The 24,887-nt window shown below is 43.1% G+C and overlaps 1 protein-coding gene across 1 annotated transcript in view; it reads right to left on the bottom strand.

Moving 5' to 3' along the window:
* Positions 1 to 24,887, bottom strand: part of LOC308313816 (mucin-2-like) — a gene marked incomplete at both ends in the record, with an annotated part of 62,851 nt that overhangs the window by 33,072 nt on the left and 4,892 nt on the right. The window contains 12 exons of the mRNA XM_080761145.1: positions 222 to 360; positions 563 to 680; positions 1,374 to 1,499; positions 2,126 to 2,230; positions 2,669 to 2,792; positions 3,681 to 3,787; positions 3,874 to 3,964; positions 5,075 to 5,189; positions 5,560 to 5,688; positions 5,972 to 6,107; positions 7,804 to 7,951; positions 11,396 to 11,456. Of these exons, the coding sequence (XP_080617271.1) occupies positions 222 to 360; positions 563 to 680; positions 1,374 to 1,499; positions 2,126 to 2,230; positions 2,669 to 2,792; positions 3,681 to 3,787; positions 3,874 to 3,964; positions 5,075 to 5,189; positions 5,560 to 5,688; positions 5,972 to 6,107; positions 7,804 to 7,951; positions 11,396 to 11,456 (1,399 nt within the window). The remainder of the gene's footprint in view (positions 1 to 221; positions 361 to 562; positions 681 to 1,373; positions 1,500 to 2,125; positions 2,231 to 2,668; positions 2,793 to 3,680; positions 3,788 to 3,873; positions 3,965 to 5,074; positions 5,190 to 5,559; positions 5,689 to 5,971; positions 6,108 to 7,803; positions 7,952 to 11,395; positions 11,457 to 24,887) is intronic.

Below are 24,887 nucleotides of genomic sequence, written 5' to 3'. Positions count from 1 at the left end.
ACGGCTTGTGCGATTTCTGGCCAATTGTTGGCCGTTTTTACGTGATCGCGGCCTGGATCTAGCTAAAAATGCTACAACATGCCAACGTGATGATAATCAATCGCGGATTAAATGAAAAATCGCGTTTACGGCTATGGCAAGCTCGACAGAGTCACGGTAAGCTATACGGGCCCGGCACGTAACCTGTCTTAATACCTCATATTTGTGGGGGAAAGCAATACCTTGGCCAGCACGTAGGAGCAGTCTCCATGGAAGGTGTAGGTTCTACCGTCAAAGGTGCTGACATGAGAGCCTCCCTCCACGGAGCAGGTCGCTGTACATTGCTTCTCCATACAGCTCCACTGACCGCCCTCACACAAACTGTAATAGAACAACACTTAAGTGTTATGAACCAGTTGGTTCCCCAATAAAAGTGGGGTCCGCGGGGACCCCCAGGGGTCCTTGAGGGAGGGAGTTATACAGGGGGACTCCACCAGCTAAATGATAGTTATAGGAAACCAACCCTTATGGGTCTGTAACTCTGAGAGTGTAGGCTACACATGGAACCAGACATGAGTCCTACCAGGTCTTGCAGTTTCCGTCGTAGGACTGCCCAGGCGTATAGGTCCTGTTGTTGTAGGTGCAGGAACAGTCTTTGAGTGGCATGCAACCCTTCTTATTCACATCGTCCAGCACCATGCCTGGTGGAAGGTTATACACAGGATTATGTTACCGTGTGACAGTGATTACGTTAACATGTACGGTCACACGCCGTTATGTTAGCATACCGTCTTTTGTGTTATTCAAATAATGATATCCAAACGTGTGCGTGTGAGCGCTGTGGACATATATATATCCAAAGCGCTCCTCAGCTCAAATATTTGTGCCATGAAGGGAGCCCCTCGGAGAGAATGTTTTTTTTTGTTCCTTGGGGATTCCATGGTAGCCTACCCGGCAAAGGTATAGGCTAGTTAATATAGCATGCAAATATTTTTACTACTTTATCCATTATGTTATACTTTGGCTATTTAAAAAAATAAAATCACAGTACTATAGCTCACAGCTGTGCATCTGCTATTCTTTTGTTTGTGTCTTTTTTTTTTTAGTCTTGCAAATGTTTGGACATTTTTTTTACATTTACATTTGTTTACAGCACAATTTTTTTTTTTTTTTCCTGTGATATTTTCAGGTTGTATCTGACCGTTGTCAGATACATAATTGATTCGGGGGGGGGGGGGTGCTTGACATGAAACTAGTTTGAGGACCACCCCGCTTTATTACCGCACGTGGACGTCGTAGACGTAGACGTAGACTGTACTGTATGGAATGTCACGTGTACAATATATACTGTACACGTTGAGTGTATATATATATATATACGTTGTACACTGTACCTTTGGGGCAGAAGCAGCCGTCTGTGCAGTGGCTGTCACAGACGTAGCTGGCGGCTGGATTGGAGCAGGTGTCGGCGCAGGGGCTGCCACACTCGCTGTATTCCATGTTGAAAGGACAGCGCTTCTCTGTGAGAGACACAATACATCACCACACCACACCTGGTTAATATTATACCGTCCTTTATTCATGGCTATACAATCCGGGACTTTTTTTTAAAATCAAATAAAATACGTCGTGAGGCCATTATTGTGAGCCATGTATAGATCTGCACATTTCCCCAAAACATGTCATTGAAACACCTATGACAACCTGTGAAATAGGTGACGCTACCCCTTTTTTGTGTTTCAAACGTTATGTTATAATTTAGCTATTGCAAAATAGCAGATCTACAAGCTCATAGCGCGCCACCGAGTGGCGTGCTATGAACTTGTAGGTCTGCTATTTTTGAAAAATCGTTAAAATGCGCTTCAAATCTTTCAGAAAAATTGTCATGATTTAGAAAACTTTTTTTTATTTATTTCGACGCCAGGCCTGAATGGGTTACGTACATTTCACGATTGTAATTCTTTTTTTTTTTTAAGTCAAATTTTAATTTCAGACCTTTTTCTTGTAGCGTCGTATAGTAGGCTATTGATACTTTAACTTAAGTCAAATAAAATAAAAAAGATACTTTTTTCCCCCCACCGCTGAATAAACCGACATGCAAATAAGTGCCTGCGTTGGTGTTGTTGTCATTGTCCTGGCCTCTTACCACAGTGTTGGGGGGTTCTCCACATCTGTGGCGAGCGTCCGGCGTGCACACACTGCCTGGAGAACTCCGAGAGCGTGCTGCACAGACACTCACTGGTGTCACCGCCTGAAAGCAACGAGCAATAATGAAAAGGTCTCATTTGTGTCACTAACACAAGTATTATATACAAGCAGCCAAATGTCGTGGTGGGTGGGTCTGGCTCTGCAAAGTTGCACTGACATTTTTGACAATGAATGCCACAGACAAAAAAAACAGTTTAAGTCCACACTATTGATCCATAATGTATAAATGATAGATAAGGGTTCAGGACAACGAGGCCTTTTCGTGGAGGGATCAGAATGAAATTTGGACTGTTTTTCGTCTATTGACAATTCCGTTTGACCAAAAAAAAAAAACTAAACTATAAGTAAAACAGTTCAGATGGCTACTTATTTTTTTGTTCAGAAGAGTACGACTGTAACTAAATCACACACACACACACACACACACACACACACACACACACACACACACACACACACACAGTCACACACACACACACACCTGTCAGCGTGCTGTTACAGTTGCACACGTCGGCCATGCACACGTCTACGAACGAGGCCAAGTCCAGCACATCGGCACAGCCGCTGAACGCCGGAGCGGAGAACATCTGCTCGCACAGAGGTTTCTGTCCGTGACAAAGGAGACAGGAGAGAGAGAGAGACCATACGTTACATACAAAAAATATATATTATTATTTTTTTCATTTTCAACCACTGTAAAAATGGGGAAAGCGCACCTGTGTCATTTTCAGTGTCGCGGTAGGTGTAACAGCGTTACAGTAACGGAATACTTCTTTTTTTTAGACAGATTATTTGGCAATTAAGAGTAATCTACTTACCTTTTCCAAAACAATGGCGTTACTTGGTACAATATAGTTAGAATATACAATATAGTTAAGACCTATATTTCCCCAATCTGCTATTTTTGTCTCGGGCAAAAACAGTTTGGAACACAATATTGGGCTGTATTTTTGCATGTCTTATAAGTACCAGGTCTTATTACTTAACTTAAGACCTGGAGGTGTGATCAATGCCATTTGGCTATTCTGAGTTGGCCAAAGAGCATTGCCCACGCCTCCAGGTCATAAGTTAAGTAATAAGACCTGGCACTTAAGACACGCGCGGGCTGTATTTTGCGTGTCTTAAGTCCTACCAGGTCTTATTCCCTAACTTGAGTAAACGAAAGACCTGGAGGCGTGATCAATGCTCTTTGGCCACTCAGAATAGCCAAATGGCATTGATCACGCCTCCAGGTCTTTAGTTTACTCAAGTTAGGGAATAAGACCCGGTACTTAAGACACGCAAAATACAGCACGCAGAATGCAGCCCAATGTCTCTGATTGATTGGCCAAATAATATACCAAAAACAACCTATACCAATCTGAAGATTATATGAACAGGATTCATAATAAAATGAAAGATGTATTTCCCTGACACAAACGGGGGAAATGATAACACCAAAATAATATTTTAGGGATAGGGGTACATGTATATATTATATGTAGAGCTCTTACCATGTTGTGGCAGTTCGTGGTGGGGGGTAAGGTGAAGTCAGAGCAGCTCTCAGTGGGACCGTCGATTCTCCATATGTTACCGTAGTCTGAGGGGGACATCTTACCACCTAATGACACATACAAGAAGTAAGGAAGAGGCCCAAATCATAATAATAATAATTATAATAATAATAATAATACAGTGGTCAGTTACCATGGCTGTAGAACTCGTTGTGTTGCTGGACTCCATTGAAGTCTCCACACAGACCACACGTTTGGTTCTTGTACTTTGCGTCCAGTTCCACCTGGACACGGTAACAAAAAACACATTTACACGATCACTGTACGTGACTTGACCCATTCTGACCTGAGATCAGATTCATACGAGGTTTCCACTGGACACACACTGGTCTGATGAACCCATTCTGACCTGAGATCAGATTCTAAAAATGTCAGTCGTTCTTCGATTTTTCAAAAATAGGAGACCTACAAGCTCGTAGCGCGCCACTCGGTGGCGCGCTATGAGCTTGTAGATCTGCTATTTTTCAATAGCTAAAGCATAACATGATGCTGACACCAAAATGGGTTCCCGGTCAGAATGGGTTAAGTACCTGTTTTGAGTACAGTAGCTGTACTCTACCAATGCGGGTGATCAGTGTTAAGTTTGTTGACTGAAATTATGACTTATGATGCAGTGTTGATTCCGTCGACTTAAACTAAGACGAAAAATGTTCGTCGACTACCTTTTTCCACTGACGAAAAGGAAATTAAAAACTCTGACTAAGACTAAATATATTGACAATTTCGTCAACAAATACATACTAGACTAAAATGTTAGGAAGGGACTATAGTGGACAAGATATCCAATATAAGTCATTTTACACTTGGTTGCATGCTGAAAATAGCAGATCTACAAGCTCACAATGCGTCGCGCTGCTTGTGAGCTTGTAGATCGGCTATTTTCAGCAAATGTAAAAACAGTCATTAACAGTCAAGGTCAACCTAAAATACAATTTAGTCGACTAAATCACCCGTAGATTTAGTCGATTAAAATCTTATGATATTTAGTCGACTAAAATTAGACTAACACCAAGACATTCCACGTGACTAAAATGTGACTAAAACGAAATGAAAACTATTGAAGAGACTACGACTAAAACAAAAATAGAAAAATTGCTGCCAAAAACAACACTGCATGCTATGATGACTAAAACTATGACTAAATATACTGACAAGTCTGTCAACAAATAAAAACTAGACTTAAAGTGTTATAGGGAGGGACGAGTGGACAAGAGATCCAATTAGAACTAAGAAGTAATTTCATGCTGTACACTTGCTTTGGCAATGTGTAAATGTATGTTTTCTCGTTCCAATAAAAGCTCCTTGGAATTGAAATTGAAATGGGAAAAACTCACCAGTAAAGAGTCCTTCTGGTTCCAATAGGCCACCAGACCCAGCTTGGCTTTGATTTTAATGAAGGAGACAGTTTTCTCAATGAGAACTCCTGAATCACTGTACGGAAGCGTGACCCTATAAAACACAAAACATAGGATGATGATGATCATGATGATGATTGTGGTAACTTCGGGGTCAAGAAAGGGGGCATACTCCCGATTATACTGAGTCTTTATCTTGTCTTAGGCTCTCAATAAACACTAAAAACTAACTAAGTCAACCCAGAAAGGCAATCGTATAGTGGACGTAGAACAGACACAGTTTATAAAATGTATACAATTTAGTTACTTTCCACCCCTTATTACCGTGAATTATCAAGAATTGCACTTCTTCTTTTCTTACGTCAGTATAGCCCTTTTCCCTGTTTTCTGAACACAAGTATCCCCTTCAATTGAGCACAACATTTTACCCTAGAAGACCGCTCTCGAAAACAACCGTGACTCACTTGTTGCCGTTGACGACCACAGAGTCTTTGGAGAGCTGCACTACGCCGGTGCCATCTAGCTTCATGATGATGTCACTGATGGCGGGCAGACCGTCCACCATGCTGCGTCGCATCTGCACGTTGAAGTCCCTGGAGGTGTACAATCATTGTAATAAATAAATGGTGCAATTATAGAGCACCTTTTAGCCAAAGTGCTTCACAATTACCGTTCACACACGGATGGCATGAAGATACCAATCATACCGTGCTGCAAGGGACCAACCTGCTCCTCACAAATACATGTGTACCATGTTCACATGGTGGTTTTGCACTTAAGTCAATGAACTCCCAACCCAGCTGCAAATATGACGTGAGAACAAAATGGCCGCTGTGGCGATTTATGTAATAACGGCGATCGAGGCGTCCTATATACCTGTACGAGGCGCTACAGAGCGAAGTCAGCAAATGGTTGCAGGTGGAGGGCAGCTGGAAGATGTCTCCGTCAAACGTCTTGAAGTGGAAGTTCCCCCAGGTGCTGCACACGAGGTCGTTATGGACCGCATTCACACCTGCGCACAATAACGGTCAATCATCAGCGGGGGCAGGGGTCATGCATCAATTATGTCCGTACACGGACAAATGTCTACGTGGACTTGTTCTTGTACGTGGCAAATTCTAGATTTAGTTTTTTACACACCATTATAATTATAATGTTCTCAATTCTCATGTTTATCATAAGACAGACGGGTATATAGCTCGGAAGACATTTTGATTCGATACTATAACCCCAATATTCTTGGTGAAGACACTCCCGTGTTAAAATCCTTCAGCAAGTTCTATATAGCCTGTAGGTCACGTGATTCCTTGATTCCCAGTCAGTGATGTGACTCACCTGCTAGATGTGGAGTTGGAGACAGAGAAGGGAGGCCTTTTACTGCAGATGTCACTTCTGTTGAGACACGTCACAGGCGGTGTTAATTCCGTCGACTCAAACCATGACTATACTGCCTTCTTTCATCGACAATAGTTAAAGCAAAATTAGGCTATGATGACAAAAAACTAAGACTAAATATATTGCCAATTTGAAGAGATCCAGTGGAACAAAACGACAGATCATTTGATGGTTTGGGTTTGCTTGCGCTCGGGCGTTCCACTCTGGAAATAGCAGATCTACAAGCTATAGCACGCCACGCTGCCACGCTTGCGGCACGTTGTCGTGAGCTCGTAACAACAATTCTCCGCACGCAAAAAAATGTAATATCTGCCATTACGTGGCCTGCCAAAATATTGTTTTTGTTGACTAAATCAATTCCGCTACGGGTCGTCTCCCTGGATTAGATGAAATGCGTGTCCCGACTGAAAATGTATTTTCTGTTTAGTGAAGAGCTGGAGAGACAGTAGACCCCCGTTACTCGACAACCATATACCACTTGAACCCATTATGGATCCCCATTCTGTGGAAAACAAACATACAAGCCAATACATTGCATAATGTGTCGCACTATGACGCCTTTTAAGCTTGTGCATCTGCTATTTTTTTAAGGTTTAAGGTTTAGAGATGAAAAACGAATAAAGTACATGAAGTCAAACGTTCTAAGTGGAACCTTCTTAAAACCCTGCAGGGGTGTAAAGGGGGTAAATCGGCAAACATCGGAGTTGGAACCGGAGACCAATTGGGTCTCCATTGACCCCTGTTCAGAGGTGGACAGCTGCTGCCCCTGCCCGGCGGGGGCAATGGGGATCAAGAGGATAATTTATGTCTGAAAACACATCAACATGAATGTTCACAAGTTACAACACAGATGATTGCTGTCAAACAAGTGTACTATGATAACGTTTCCTTGCTTCACCTCTCTCTCAGCTAGGAGGTCCTTGGCCTGAAAAAAACCCCCGCTGAAGACACCTGCCCTATAGCAATGATTACTAGTATCACAATATAGATATTTCTTAACGAAAGTAAATCACCGTAAAATGCAAATACCTTGTAAAAAGGTCATCTTGGCTGATCGATGCCACATCCTCTCAAGCATTCATTAGTAATATTTGACATCACAATTAATTAAGGCTCAATAAGAAAGGGCTGAGCTTTGGCCCCTTAGCAGTGCATTAACCTCCAGCACAGTTTCCCTGCAGGACAGTATGTAAACAGTGGGGCGCTGCACAATGGCTATTGAAAAGACTCAAGTCTGTAGAGATTGCGTTTCTTTCTTCTTTCTTGAGGCTGCAGGAGTGGAGTTCATATAGTAAGTTGTATAATATACGTACCGCTGTGTAGCATCATGGCCGACAGCGCTAGCCACAGCAGCCGGCTGGTAGTCATGCCTGGCGGCTGGGTAGAAGTCATCTGTGAAGTCTGCACGTTCCACAGGAAAGGTTTGGGACAGGCGGTTGGCAGGACCCTGGCTTTATAGGTCTGGGGACAGGTGGGGGCAGTGCCACCCACGCACGACCTGCCCTCACATCCTAGTGGGTTCCCTTCCGCCCAGTGGTGGAATTGTAATTAAGTGCTTTTACTCTGTAATTAAGTACAATTTAGATTGAGTATTTATTTGTTTATTTATGTATTTTATTTACTTTCCCGGAGTATTTCCAATTGTCTTTGTACTTCTACTTCTACTCCACTACGTCTCAGAGACAAATATTGTATACTTTCTTACTTATTTGAAACCTTTAGTTACTTAATTGTTACTTTGAAGATGTTTATTATTACAAAACATACCATTAACCATTTGTACAGTATGTTGGCCATTTGGAAATAGATGATCTATACAAGCTCTATATGTGACACATTGTGAGCTTGTAGATCTGCTTTTTTCCCCCTCTCTTTCCCCTTTTATTTTACATTTGAAAACGTGTGAAATGGGACATTCTGCATAATGAGTACTTTCTACTTATACTCAAGTAAAATGTGTAAGTATTTCTACATTGCAGTGATACTCTACTCGTTACTCTTGTTATACGTGTTACTTAATCACCACTGCCCTAGCCTCCTTGTTCACTCCCTTCTGCTGGTGTGACGTACGTAAGCGCTGAGGTTTCTAGAACAATGTGATTTCAATTGAGTCGTGATGCCGAATTGATTACTCCAAACACACACACACACACACACACACACACATGTGTTGTCAATGCTGTAAATCCTACTGACTCACCTCACGTGCCAGTGAGACCAGAGCCCGTACAGGCCCATCATAACCGGAAGTATTATTCAGTCTACTAAATCTATACAGTTGATTTTGATGACAACATTTTATTGTGCATGCAGGCCTCGTAATGATGGTGCCGTAATGAGCAGTAATGGCTGTTAAACTATATATCTGTGAAATCTACAGTATGATAAAGTAAAATATGCAACACAATTATATGTGTATTCATCTCTTTCTCTCTCTCTCTCTCTCTCTCTCTCTCTCTCTCTCTCTCTCTCTCAGCTAAGGGGTCTTTGTTGGCCTAAAATCAGAAGACCACTTGACTAGCAGGGCTGCACACAGAAATAGCGGAGCTGATAAAGGATCGGTAAATCCAAATCATTGATAGAAGAGATTTTTCAATGGATTATGGTACTATTATACCAAGAAATGTATAACTTGAGGAAAAAGGCATCATTTTCAAGATGGCATCCGCGATGGCTGCCGAGAGCTATGCAAACACGCCAATAGCGCGGGCAAGCCCAACTCGTTTGCGATGGTTTAAACCAGGGGTGTCTAAACTTTTTTTCAAAGGGGGCCATGTTAGAAAATATTAAAACACCCAAGGGCCAACCTTACTATATCTCCTGACATAATGTGGTGACATATACTCGTCTATAACAAAGTCACAGTATGTGCATTGCATTTAAACAAATTCTATTGAACTCATCGTATCATCATCAATATTTCATATCAAAGGTCTTTTGTCGGGTGTGTGCTGTGAACAAAAAGTGTCTCTCAGCCTTTTTTCAGCCATATGTCACATTAGCCTACCAAATGTAACCAGACGAGCAACGTAAAAAATAATAATACAAGGAAGAAGGAACAAGGAACACTGACAAATTATATTCTGGGAAATACTCAGGTTATGCCCAGGTTAAAAATAATGAGGTTTCCACCCGACAGCAAAGATATACATTATAGAGTACAGTAGACCATTCGACTATAGGAAACCCATAGCCTTTAATTTAGAGCTATGTTACTCTCAACTTCTGCCGCTCGCATGAATGCAGACCAGCCTCTCCTCTTTAGCGTAAATAAAAAGAACATTTTTGCTACTCACCAAAACAAAGGCGGGTTGTGTCATTAGAAAGCCTACTTTCCTTAGTGGACGCACTCTGAACCCCCCCAACACACGTATAAACTGTACTTTTTGGCCGGAAAGGGATTCTTTTTTTCACCGGAGGAAAAATATTCTCTATGAGGCAATTCTCTGGGCAATATCGGTAGAAGGAGTAACTAAAAGTTAAAAAAAATCCGGTGGGAACAAAATCCCCTTTTGGCCAAAAAGTACAGTTTATACGTGTAGTGGGGGGCTCTAAGGAAAGTAGGATTTCTAATGACACAACCCGCCTTTGTTTTGGCGAGTAGCATAAACGTTATTTTTATTTACGCCAAAGAGGAGAAGCTGGTCTGCATTCTTGCGAGCGGCAGAAGTTGAGAGTAACATACTGTAGCTCTAAATGCAACGCATTAGAGCTATGGACCAGAGCTAGGAAACCCCATACAAAAATAAGAATTGGATACAGAACACCTCACAGTTGCTGGTTGTCATGTGATCAAATCTTAAACACAATTCAAGGCGTTTCGATATCTGCGTTGTGATAAGAATTGAGCCTTTTGTGACCGTATCTCCAATGGTCATCAGGTACAATGGAGGGCCTCTATAGTGACTGCAGTGAGTAAGAAAGTAACTGTGAGATATTATACGTGAATTCCTTCCCTTTGTTCGAAGGCCAATTACAAAGTCATTAGTCTTAACATTGCTCACGTCCGCCCTAAATCAAAGTATTGCAGGCTGGACCAGCTGCTTGAAGTTGAAAACTAATTGTGACTATCCGAAACCGTGTTGCTTATGTTTACAAAACGAAACAAAGTAGAATACTTTTAAGTTCTTATTCTTGGTATCACAGTGGAAAACGCAAGGTTTTAAAGAAAAACATTCTTCTTGACATGTTTTAGTTTTGCCAAATCTTTGGGTGCCCAGGCCAACAGGTGGAGAGTCTTATATGGTGACTCAGTTGTCCTTTTCCTTTGTCAGGAGGACAACAGTAGGCTACAAGTAGCCTATACTGTTGTACATTGTATTGACTGGAGTTACTTGAAGTGGGCTGCTGCTGCAGCCGCCAATGTGTGCAGTAGCACTTGACCAGCTGCTTCAGACTTGCCAAAACAAACTGATATGACTACTAGCCACCTAGTTCCAACACACTTATTTCCAACGCTATTGTTTGGGATGGCTCAGGCCGGGTAGAGTCTAGCCTGAAGACATTGTTAAGCAATGGGTTTGGCATTTAACCCATGAAGAGCTGCATGAGACTGATACTACAAAAAAGGGGAACAAAACAAAGAATGTTGCTATCAATGGTTCTAAAACTCTTTCATGTCAAGGACCACCAAATGTAATTTAGCACAAGCATGCATGGGAACATATTCATTCTAATTCTCTACCACCATAATATGTCACGGTTTGCAGGTGTTAGGACCCAAATGCAGGAACTCAAACAAAGGCAGGACAAGAAGATCACATAAACTCGACTTTACTTGGTAAATGACATGTAGGATAACAGCAGTATACACACTGAACATAAAACCTGACACTAACTTAAGATCCAGCACTGAAAAAAAACACAAGGCAGAGTTTAAATAGTCACTGGAGCTCATCACCCAACCTGGCTCAGCTGGTCCCCACAGGTGATGGCACTCAGGGCAATCAGAGTCAGAGGAGCAGGACTTGGGAGAGACAGAGGAAAATCAATCATGGACAAACAGGGAGGGGCTCAGGACGTGACCGTGACATAATCATTATCCATTTTTATTCTGGATTTCAAATTTGGTTTGTTTGATTGCATCTCAACTGTGTTGATGCTCTTTTGTTTTTGTTGTTATACCATGCTATTTTGTCTTATTCTGCTTTTATCTGCTGTACAAGAAAGTGCTGTACAAGACAGCACTTTGGTTGACCTTTGGTCTTTGTAAATGTGCTTTATAAATTAAGTTTGACTTGATTTGATTATTTTTTTTAGAGTAGTAGCAAAGGCAGTGCTCCTTATGTCAGTGCACTCCCCCCCCCCCCCCCAGAAACAAACTCGCAGTCATTCAGGTTGATTTGGATCGCCTTGGATCTTCTATGCTATAGCCTGGCTAATAAGCCAGACTCAAATACCACTGTCGTGTGGTATTTGAGTCTGGGGGGGGCGGGTTCAAACATTTTCTCTTTGACGCAATTGGTCAGAGCTACTGTCAGTCAAAGGTCTCAAGCTTTGAACGTCACTGGTATACCAAAGCCTGCCCATATTGCATATACCGTGTCCCGATTGGCCACACCGGTTCTCTGGTGCATAGGAAATGGGCGTACAATTGAGCCTCTCCAGACCGTAAGCCGCCGGCAGGCAATTCTTTTTTGATTCGGTCTGGCTTATTAGCCAGGCTAATTCTATGCAGCCAGAGGTGGGCCAGTTTGTTCCTGTTCACTTCCCTATACGGGGAGCACCGTGACTCACACCGGTCTCCAGGGAGGGCAGCACGGTGACCAGTAAGAAATAAGCGTATAGCTGGCCGCGGAGTTGATGATAAATAATAATAGCTCAAATTCATATAGCGCTTTTCTAAATACCCAAAGCGCTTTACATAATAGGAACACTAGGAACAGACTTTAATAAGAAGAAAAAAAAGAAAGAAAAACATAACAGATACAACAACAGCACAGGGTTAAAAAGATAAACGGATAAACGAGGCCTCAGCTGGGGAAAGCTATCGTGCAAGAGGTGGGTTTTGAGTGAGTTTTTGAAGGAGAGGAGAGAGGGAGCAGCTCTGAGAAGGTTTTTAGGGAGTTCATTCCAGAGTTTGGGGGCCGAAACATAGAAGGCCCTGCCCCCCCCCCAGGTGCGGTACTTGGCCTTGCGGACCTTCAGGAGGTTGGCTACGCATGATAACACGTTCAGCTTGTAGGTCTGCTATTTTTGAAAAATCGAAGAACGACTGACATTTTTTAGAATCTGATCTCAGGTCAGAATGGGTTAATCAGATCAGTGTGTGTGTGTCCAGTGGAAACCTTGTATGAATCTGATCTCAGGTCAGAATGGGTTAAGCAGTTGTGTAGCCCGAATGGCCGAAATACCGCCGTGGCTTATTTCCGCTGTGAAAACGCCGTTCCTGAAGAATATTCCGCTGAACCCATTCTGACCTCAGATCAGATTCTAAAAAATATCTTCTGAATTCATGACAGTTTTCTGAAAAAGTTATGTTTCTATGTCAGTCATTCTTCGATTTTTCAAAAATAGCAGACCCACAAGCTCGTAGATCTGCTATTTTTCAATAGCTACAGCATAACATAATGCTAACACCAAAAGGGGTTCCCGCCCAAAATGGGTTTTAAACAGAGTGACGAGCCTTTTCCACTTTTCCGGAACACCGGAGGAAAAGTAGATGTTGTCACGCTGCCGCGCACGCACGCACACACACACACACACACACACACACACACACACACACACACACACACACACACACACACACACACACAGAGAGAGAGAGAAATTCTTAACCTTTTTAATTCCAAGAACCCTCACTTTGACCATTTCATTCTCTGGGACACCAATCTACAGGACAAAAGGTCAAATCCTCTCATGCTTTTTTAACTGAAAGTCATGGTCTATTTGGACCTGTTATTTCATGAGAAACACTGTAAAATTACAAACTGGCTGTGGGTCAAGCCGGCCCTGGCCACACACACACACACACACACACACACACACACACACACACACACACACACACACACACACACACACACACGGTCTCTGCAGGCCCTGTCTTCGCTGTGACGGAGGCGGAGATAACAAAACTGAGCGTGACCATATACGGTCATGAATTGTTCCAGTATCGCGACGATGACGTCATAAATATGAGCACTTGAGTATAGTAGGCAGGATGCAGGTTTGGTGTGGTCACTGTTTGCAGTATCACACCCCGCCCCACCTGCAGTCCAACACCCAGTGACTAAAACTGACCATGACCCGCATCCAAAAGATGTTATCACTATCCTAAAAAAATATTATGAAATATCCAGTGTGATATGCTTCAGTTGTGGACTTAACTCAACCACAGAACCGGAGTTAAAGTAGATATTGCTGGTCAAATATTACTCAAGATCTTACAGCTTACAAGTTAATGGTTGCACTCTCAAATTTGTTCATAAAGATTTTCAGATGTCAGTCCGACGTGCCGGTTAAGACACATGCGTGGCCGGTTAAGACACATATGCGTGGCCGGTTAAGACACATGCGTGGCCGGTTAAGACACATGACCACCAAATGTTGGTGGTCAAATGCAGGAGTGCAAACGAGCGCTCAATGTTAAAGCCCAGCTGCACAGGGTTTCCTCGTCATAAATCCACAGGTCCGCCTGCAGTTCGCCTGGTCCGTCAGTTAAAGGAGAATCTCAGAATAGAATAGAATAGAATAGAACTTTATTTGTCATTGTACAAGTACAACGAAATTCAAGCAAGCAGTCCTTAAAGTGCATAGACAAAGATCTACAACAAAAAACAAAAAAAGACATGGCAAGAATAAAAACACAAGGTGAGCACGACACATCCTATAACTAAAGATACATTATTGCACAACTCCAATATCATATGCACATCCCCATATTGCACTATTGTCAATTTTGCCTGGCTACATTCAGTGCAGCTATGGCTCTGGGGTACAGGCTGTTCTTCAGTCTATTTGTGTGGGTTCTTAATAGTCTAAGTCAAAGTGCGTGTGACCAGGGTGGGAAGTGTCTTTGAGGATGGTCTGTGCCTTCCTGAGGCTAGAAGGCTTTCTTACCTTTATTTTTAGTTGTTACGTCCCCACCAAAGAGGTCCAGGTGCTATTTTGTGCAAAAGCGCATTATTGGCTATTTCCCCCTACCATAAGCCCTCAATCAATTGAATTGAATTGCATTGAATTGAATGGGGCATTGGGTTGTTTTTTGCTTATTTCCATCGCTCAATCATTTTTTTGTCCTCTCTTCATAATATGAAGTATCCCAAGCAGCACTGTCCACTGTCATGTTAACTGAAATCTGAAATAACAACTTGTTGATCTAACAACTTAAATTATTATTAGATCTAAATAAAAATTAGCACCAACTTTTGGGGTTATGGATATTGAGCAAGTAACTGACGTAAAGTTATTAGGGATTACTTTTGATAATAAAATGTTCAAATTGATCAAGTGGGGGGGAAAGGGCAGAGCTAGGTGCCATGGGTGCTATGAAGCGCTGCAGGAAATGCATGCCTAAATACTTAACCCATTCTGACCTGAGATCAGATTCATACGAGGTTTCCACTGGACACACCAGGGGGGCAGTCAGACGGATATTTTGTGAAGCCACTAAGGAAATGAAAGTTCATATAATGGCCTGTTGTGGCGCTGTCATTGGGCTCAAAAAAACCCATAGCCAGAAGTCCATGTATTCACCTAGACTGTATTACCTTAATAAACATGGTCATGAATACTTTTTTCTTCCAGTCACTAGTTTAAAGTCTCATTTCTAATGTCGGAAATATTTCATAATATTCTTTTTGGAAAATTATGGTCCCATTTATTAAAAAAATGACCATAAAGTCGCGCATGTTCTGAGGGGCGTGGCTACCGTTACAGTCTATGAACGGGATTCCCCACCCACTCGAGTCAAAATAAAAACCAACGAAGAAGAAGGGGGAAGTCCCGCCTCGTTGTCTGGGCCAGCCAATGGGCCAGCTGGCCTGAACTGGTCCAAAACGGATCTTGAAAGATGGCGACTTCCATTGCAAGGACTGACAGGCTTCATTTTACGTTCACGTTAGACCCGCGGAACGCTTTGTCCATATTTTTTACAGTCTATGGGACACACACTGGTCTGATTAACCCATTCTGACCTGAGATCAGATTCTAAAAATGTCAGTCGTTCTTTGATTTTTCAAAAATAGCAGACCTACAAGCTCGTAGCGCGCCACTCGGTGGCGCGCTATGAGCTTGTAGATCTTTTTCAATAGCTAAAGCATAACACGATGCTAACACCAAAATGGGTTCCCGTTCAGAATGGGTTAACCAAACAATAGTGTTATCACATTTAGATTAGTGTTCAGTGATTTGGTCCAAGGAAGAAAAAATATAGCAAACTAATTTGAACAGATTATTTACAAGTGGCCCAAAAGTAGTAGTGCTTCATTGCCCATATTGTACAGTAGTACAATGAACAATTATTCTGTTTGGTTTCGTGTAAAAAGAAGGCTGCATTATTCACTACAGTGTTTTGTGACATAGACCCCGTTACTATAGTTACTTTGTTTTTAATTACTATTACAAAACAATTGTAACAGTAACATTTCAGTGATTTATAAATCAAAGTCATATACGATTTGTCACACACGTTACCACAGTGAAATTTGTTCTCCGCATTTGACCCATCTCTTGGGAGCAGTGAGCCGCAGCCAAGGAGCGGTGAGCTGCAGCCGTGCCGTGCTCGGGAATCATTTGATTAGTAGATTTGACCCCCCCAATCCAACCCTTTGATGCTGAGTGCCAAGCAGGGAAACATTGGGTCCCATTTTTACAGTCTTTGGTATATGACCCGGCCGGGGATCGAACGCCAACCTCCCAGTTTCAGGGCGGACACTCTAACCACAAGGCCACTGTCTGGTAAGTAGCCAATCTACAAGCCAATCTACAAGCTCACAATGCTTCGTAACGCATTGTTTGAGCTTGTAGATTGGCTATTCTAAAAACATTAATTATATATTGATGGTAATACTTTTGTAATCTTACACAGAATTTTGAACACCAGACCTTTACTTGTAACAGAACTACATTCTAGTATTGATACTTTTACTTAAAGGACCACTTCACCACTTTTCAACTTATCTTTATGTAATTGTTCATGATAAAATACCACACTTTTTTTTTGGTCTGTGTCTCCTAGGAGGGCTGTGGGTTGTTCAGATTCTTCTTTAACAAATATTTAGATTTGTATTATCGTGAGAACGATGGCTTCCATATTCGCATTGCAACTTTTGCAGGGATAGAAAGCCATGCCGTTTCCATTAGCTTGGATTCCCCATCGATGATGTCACTGGTGGACGGGTTTCTGAACCGCCCACAGCCCTCCTACAGTATATGAGACACAGACAAAATGTGCAATTTTTTCATGAACATTAAATAAAGGACCAATAATAGGTAGCCTACTATAGACGAATAACCTAATCTTGCGCCACCCTTATCCCTAAACATATTCATTTATTACTATTTTGAAAACATTTTGTTGTGAGCTTGTAGATCAGCTATTTGAACTATTTTAAAAGGTTTTGTAAAATAGTAAGAAATGGCAAATTTCTTACTATTAAGGGATAGCCTTAACAAGATATAGCCCTTTGTCCAAAATGTATTCTGACTATACATTATGGATAATTAGTGTGAACTGTCTATAGTACTCAATTATGAAGATAGGTTGAAAAGCGGTGAAGTGGTCCTTTAAGTGAAGACATGGCAGTATAGGCTACTTGTATACCAACACTGTGGTATGCACTATCCACAGGCGTGTCAGTGGTTAGAATGCAACTGGTGATAAGACTGATGGTCAGTCACATGTAATCTGCATCTGATAAAGCGATATTGACTGCTACTGTTTAGAGCAGGGGTGTCCAAAGTGTGGCCAGCGGGCCAAATGCGGCCCTGGGATAAATGTAATACGGCCCGCAGCCGGGCCGTATGACATTTTTTATCCTGTGATTTTGTAACCCATTTTTCACCCTTTCACCCTTATGTGATCCTGGGCTCTACACACCCTCCACCAACCTGGGGAGAGCAACGGACTTCAACTCATGCTTCCTTCATGCCTGAGTAAGTTGCTCCTTTACACCCTACAGGGGTTATTCCAACAGGTTCCTTTCCCCTCCATCAGGCCAGGGGGAGGCATTCAAGCTTTTTAACCTGGGCATACGTTGCTCGTCTGGTTACATTTGGTAATGTGACATATGGCTGAAAAAAGGCTGAGAGACACTTTTTGTTCACAGCACACACCGACAAAAGACCTTTGATATGAAATATTGATGATGATAATATGATGAGTTCAATAGAATTGTTTAAATGCAATGCACATGTATGTGACTTTGTTATAGACTAGTCCGACGCTACATTATGTGACTTTGTTATAGACTAGTATGTCACCACATTATGTCAGGAGATATAGTAAGGTTGGCCCTTGGGTGTTTTAATATTTTCTAATATGGCCCCCTTTGAAAAAAGTTTGGACACCCCTGGTTTAGAGGGAGTCATGGACACCATAGGAAAGAAGCTGAAACCAGCTAGTTTGTCTCTGAAAATAGCAGATCTGCAAGCTCACGTGGCACGGGCGCTTGTTGATAGGCTGTTTAGCGTCTGTTTAGTTTTTTAACCTAATTTCCATATGATATGAAATGAAACAGACAGACAGACAGACAGACAGACAGACAGACAGACAGACAGACAGACAGACAGACAGACAGAAGTTCATGTGCGGATATGCACGCACGCACGCCCACACAATCTTTTTTTAAATAATCTTGCACTTTATAAATACACAAACAACACATGCATTATCACCATCTCCCTCTGGTGATAAAATAAAGTCACGCCTTATAGACTCATATACGCAGTTCTATATAGCAGCTTGCCATGCAGTTTTGAAAGAAAACAAAAACATGCAGGACGGGGTGAATGCAGAGGGAACATGCGCCCTCTACAGGCATCCTGTGTTGTCTGTGTTTCAAGTGCAGGAACAATTCAAACTGATTTAAAACAAGCCTGTATTTTACATAGTTTGTACACATGCACGCACGTACGTACAGTATGCACGCACACACACACGTGCACGCACGCACGCACGCACGCACGCACACACACACACACACACACACACACACACACACACACACACACACACACACACAGTGTAACTTTGTGTGGCTTTTAAAAATCACACCCATTAATCAGTATCCATAGTCGACTGTTTATAGTTGTAGTGGCAGAACCGAATAGTTCTGATGATCCTCATGGGGGCTACCCGCAGCCCCGCCTCCCCGCAGCCCCCCCCCCCCCCCCCCCACAGCGGTGGGTTAAAATAAGTTGATGTTTTCACTGGTACTTTGGGTAGGCTACAGAATTGCGTTGGGGGGGACTATCGCGGCCGAGCGAAGCGAGGCCGCCGCCGCGGATTTATTTATTTCCCAAATGGTCTAAAATTGAGTTATTTAGCATACTTTTACCAATGAATTAGCCTATACACAGACAACGACTGATTAGCCTATTTTGGACGATATGGGTCTTTTCTCGAGTCAGTGTGTAGTCTCACTATAGTCTGTGTAGATTACCCGGCGGTGTTGCTGCCCCTCGCGAGCCGGCTCATGGCTCTTCACAGACGGCACAGAGACAGCAGCACTAACAAGGGACTAAATTCTTTTCGCTCCTATGCGACCAAAATGTGGAACGCCCTACCAACAGTCATTAAGACATGTGAATCCCTTGGCTCCTTCAAAACTGCTCTCAAAGGGCACCTACGGATGGCTGCAATTCGAAACTGGCCTCTGTAAAAGCTGAATTTTTATCTGGATTGTACTATGTTTTTGTATGGACGTGGTGTTGGGTGCCTGCACATATGCACACATGGCATCAACGCATGGTGTTGTGTGCAGGCGCCCTACACTCTGTCTTTGTACTATGGATTGTAGGCTACTATGTTTTTGTATGGACGTGGTGTTGGGTGCCTGCACATATGCACACATGGCATCAATGCATGGTGTTGTGTGCAGGCGCCCTACACTCTGTCTTTCGTTTTCTTTTCTTTTATCCCCCTGTTCCCCTCACTGTATATATTTTTTTTTCCCTTTTCGCTTCCTATATGATGAATTCCTGTTCTGTTCTTTAACTACATAGAAGTGTCTATTTGTTTGTCTCTAAATGTTTTGATGAATTGAACAATGTGGACCCTGTTGTAAACAAGTGTAAGGCTTAATTGGGTCGTCCACTCACAGTTAACAGTCTTTGTATTGAGTTTGTGCTTGAAATGTACTGTAATTCTGCAAACTGTTAATAAAGATTTCAATCAATCAATCAAAGCAGTCACTCCGCTGAATGTGTCAGTGTTGCTGCCTTACACACCCGCCCCCTATGGGCACTGTACTGTAGGCATATAATACCTGCAGGGCTAGGTGAAAACAAAAGAAACCCGATTAGCATTTGAGTACTTTTAACACCTCTGAACAGCCGGCGGAATTCCAGAGCATGTGTAAATACGCTAGTATGCAGTCTGTGACAGAGTCACAGAGTGTCAATAATTCCCAGAAAATCTGTAATGTTAATATAAAATGTCCACGAAAATCCTCATGGGGGCTAAAAGGGGCTATTTAATTCTTCATGGGGGCTATAGCCCCATAGCCCCCACAGACTCGACGTCGTTGAGTGCAAACATGGATACATATCATTTTGAATCAACCTGTCTACCTAAATCCAAATGTTAAAAGAAATCTGACTTGCTGTATGACAGAATATTTATGAAATCTGGGTTAAAAACCAAGTCAGTAATTATGTATATATAAACTTTATTACAGGCTCATGGCCCACGGGGTAAAAAAAATCACATAAAAAAAGAGAATAGATTAAAAAAAAAAAAAAAAAAAAGGATAGGCCTACAATACAGTCCTACCTTTACCCAGCCCCATAATCTAAGAGAGGCACTCATGCCAGTGTCCTCTAGTAATCATAGATGTATACCTGACCTGACAGACCTATACGGCCATGGGGTCTGTCATTTGTCCGATGAATCCGTTCGACGAGAGATCCAGTCTGCACACACATTTTGTATAGGTCAGGTTCCTCAACAGAGCCATGAAGGTGGTGAGACCAGGGGGGCAGTCAGACAGATATTTTGTGAAGCCACTACATTTCCTGAAAGTTCATATAATTGGCCTGTTGTGGTGCTGTCATTGGGCCCAAAAAAACCCATAGCCCCATAGATAGTCCCAATGTATTTGGGCCCAACTTCACCTAGACTGTATTACCTTAATATGAATACTTTTTGCTTCCAGTCACTAGTTTAAAGTCTCATTTCTAATGTCATGATACCGGTATTCTTTTTGGAAAATTATGGTCCCATTTATAAAAAAAAATACCATAAAGTTGCGCATGTTCTGAGGGGGCGTGGCTACCGTTACAGTCTATGAACGGGATCCCCTGCACCCACTCGAGTCAAAATGAAAACCAACGAAGAAGAAGGGGGGAAGTCCCGCAGCATTTAAAGTATGAGGTATAAAGTACAGCAGCAAAAAAAATCTTTCCAAAAATGTGTGATATCATAAGCAGATTGTCAGCCATAGAGTGAGCACTCAGGGCCTGCTCTTGTTTGTTAATATACCGTAATGCATGTTTGTACTTTCCGTTAGTTTTCTTTTTATGTTCAAGGACAGCTATGGTCCCTGTCTGGGCGTGCCAGCTATTATCCTTTTGATGCACTTATTGCAAGGTTTGCATCATGCCCTATTAATTCATTCATTAATTCCTCATAAATCCCTGGCTTTGTATGAGAAGAAGAATTCAGTTGTTTCCAAGTTCAAACCGTTGTCCTTGCTCCTTGGAGCCCCCCTTCTTAGAAAGAAAGGAAGAAAGAAAGAAAGAAAGAAAGAAAGAAAGAAAGAAAGAAAGAAAGTGTTGTAGCCTACCGTAATCTAGTAGCAGATACCCTGGTGTAACAGTAGGTGGCGGCATGCAGCACCCTTTAGATGAGAGTTGCTCATTTTTTCACTGCTCTTTCAAGTGAGCTAGTGTGAGACAAGTGGTTGTTTTTAAAAAACATTGTTTTCATGTATGTCGTGTAAAAAACACAAGTCATCATCCACATGGGGCCAGTGGGAAAACAATGCCTTCTTGAAGATCAGCGTTTTCCACGTTTTGTACCACGGCAATTCTTTGATTAGCTGCAGCAGGAATGTACAGTTTACTGTATACATATGATACAATGCCAGCCCGAGCCTGGGATCATAGATGTATTCAATCGATTTTGACTTTTTACATCATATTATCAAAATCAAATACATTATGACTCTCTTGATCAAAGGCATAATAAACCCACTTAATGACAGCAATAGGCTACTTTTAAGGGCAGGCAGACAGACAGCTGTCAATCTGGGGCCATCACCAGTTAAACAGGCTACAGCTTGTGATACTTAATTTGCTGCTGTGAAGTGAGTAAGCTTTGATAATTGATTTCTTGCATTTATTTTTTAACTTCACGTTTGGACCTTGTGTTCTCCAGAGCCTGCTCTCCCTCCACACTCTCTGTTACCCCCTTAATTAGGTCTGACCACCACTTCATAACCTTCTCCCTCTCTCTCTCCACCCTCCCGCCTAAACCTATTAACCCTCCGAACGTCACCTCCCGACGCAATCTCAAGTCCCTAAACCCCTCCTCCCTCTCATCCTCCATTCTCTCCTCTCTACCCTCCCTGGAGTCCTTCCTCTCCCTCTCACCTGACACTGCAACCTCATCCTTCCTCTCCTCTATCTCATCTGCATTCGACCAACACTGCCCGCTCTCATCCAGGCCAGCTCGCTCATGTCCACCGGCTCCCTGGCTATCTGAAACTCTCAGATCTGAAAGAACACCTCTAAGGGCAGCCGAAAGAAAGTGGCACAAGACAATGCTACCAGATGACCTTTCCCACTTTCACTCACTCCTCTCTGCCTTCGCCCTCTCACTAACCACTGCTAAAACCTCTTTCTACCACACCAAAATCCAATCCTGTACTTCTAACCCAAGGAAGCTCTTCTCCACTTTCTCCTCCCTCCTTAAACCCCCTCCCCCCACTCAACCATCATCCCTCACTGCTGATGTTTTTGTCAACTACTTTGAGAAGAAGGTTGATGATATCAGCAGCTCCTTTCCTCCCCTCCCACATAAAGTGGCATCTGACTCAACCAACACTAACCCCAACATACCATGCATGTCCTCCTTCTCTCCTCTTTCCCCAGACGAGGTCTTACAACTAGTAACATCCTCTAGACCTACCACTTGTCCTCTTGACCCAGTCCCGTCTCCAATCTTCCAGACCATCGCACCTGATCTGCTCCCCTTCATCACTTCCATCATCAACACCTCAGTAACCTCAGGCTGCGTCCCATCTGCCCTCAAGTCAGCCAGAGTAACACCACTCCTCAAGAAACCAACTCTTGACCCCTCAGATGTCAAGAACTACAGACCGGTATCACTCCTCTCATTTATTTCTAAAACCATTGAACGTGTTGTCTCCAACCAGCTCTCTCTCCATCTCTCACAGAACAACCTGCTGGATCCCAACCAGTCCGGATTCAAGAAGGCCCACTCCACAGAAACTGCCCTGCTGGCAGTCACAGAAGCACTACATGCTGCCCAGGCTGCTTCCCACTCTGCAGTACTGATTCTCCTAGACCTATCGGCAGCATTTGACACAGTGAACCACCAGCTGCTCCTAGACACCCTAGCGGATCTAGGCATCGGTGGAACGGCACTAAAGTGGTTCTCCTCCTACCTCACCGAACGGACCTACCAGGTTTCCTGGAAAGGTCTGTTATCATCCCCCCGAACCCTCCAAACTGGGGTCCCACAGGGATCTGTACTTGGTCCCCTCCTTTTCTCACTGTACACTAAATCCCTTGGCACTATCATCTCTGCCCACAATATATCCTATCACTGCTACGCCGATGACACACAACTGTTTCTATCCTTCCCCCCTTCTGCCACTCAGGTGGAAGAGCGCATCACGGCATGCCTGGCTGACATCTCACAGTGGATGGCCTCCAACCACCTCAAGCTGAACCCAGACAAGACTGAGCTTCTCTTCTTCCCAGCTAAGTCCTGCCCTATGCGGGAGTTAACTATTTCCGTAGACAACGCCCTGGTAACGTCTGTCCCAACAGCCAGGAATCTTGGTGTTGTCCTGGACAGTCAGCTCTCGTTCAAAGCTCACATCACAGCTGTCACTCGATCCTGTAGGTTCAAACTCTATAACATACGACGAATTAGACCGTTCCTCACCCAGGAATCAGCCCAGCTCCTAATCCAGACAACAGTCTTGTCAAAACTTGACTATTGTAACTCCCTCCTTACTGGCCTACCAGCATGTGCACTTAAGCCTCTCCAGCTGATCCAAAATGCCGCAGCTCGCTTGGTCTTCAACCAGCCAAAATTCTCACATGTCTCCCCCCTGCTCCGCTCCCTCCACTGGCTCCCGGTCGCTGCCCGCACAGAATACAAAACTCTGATGCTGGCATTCAAAGCAACCAAAGGTATGGCTCCCCCATATCTTGCAAGTATGATTGAACCCTACAAACCCTCCCGCGCACTCAGATCAGCTAACGCAGGGAAGCTGGAAGTACCCTCACTAAAAACGCCGGGACAACGCTCCACACGTCCCAAACTCTTCTCCCTTCTGGCTCCAAAACTGTGGAATGCACTTCCCATGGCAGTCAGAACTGCAGCATCACTCCCAATCTTCCGCCGTAGTCTGAAAACCCACCTTTTCAGACTCCATCATGGCCCATAGCACTTACTCTACCCTAGATAGCACTTCTGTAGACTTAGATAGCATTTGAAACAGACTTATAGCATGTTATGTAGACAGCACTAGAATTGCATTGTATATAGTCATAGCACGCCATAGTACATATGTATAGCATAGTAGTATATATGTAAAGTTTATACGTATAAATTTCATTATATAGATATTCCACTGTTACTTTCTTAGCTTACACATGTTTCATGATGAATGTTTTTATGTGATGTATTCCCATGCTTTTGTTCTTGCTTAATGTAAGTCGCTCTGGATTAAGAGCGTCTGCTAAATGCCTAAATTGTAAATTGTATTGTAAATTGTAAGTTTTAACCTGCCACGCATGTCAGGAGACACGGGGTCAGCGGTGGCCTAAGGGTTAGAGGAGGGCCCAATTGTTGCCGAAAGGTTGCCGGTTCGATTCCCCCAGACGGGCAGGAAAAATCGCTACGCTACGTCCGGCCGGGGAAATCCCCCCCCTGTCAGGTGAAAAGAAGCAGCTTGGACTCCTCATGCATAGAAGGAAGCATGAGGTCAGTCCGCTGCCCCCCCCCCCCCAGGTTGGCAGAGGAAGTGTAGCG

The sequence above is a fragment of the Protomyctophum bolini genome (genome assembly GCF_963924005.1).
Source record: "Protomyctophum bolini genome assembly, chromosome: 4".
In the NCBI taxonomy this organism is placed as follows: domain Eukaryota; kingdom Metazoa; phylum Chordata; class Actinopteri; order Myctophiformes; family Myctophidae; genus Protomyctophum; species Protomyctophum bolini.
Note: the sequence above shows the minus strand (reverse complement) of the source record. Positions and strands in the feature narration are given on the sequence as shown.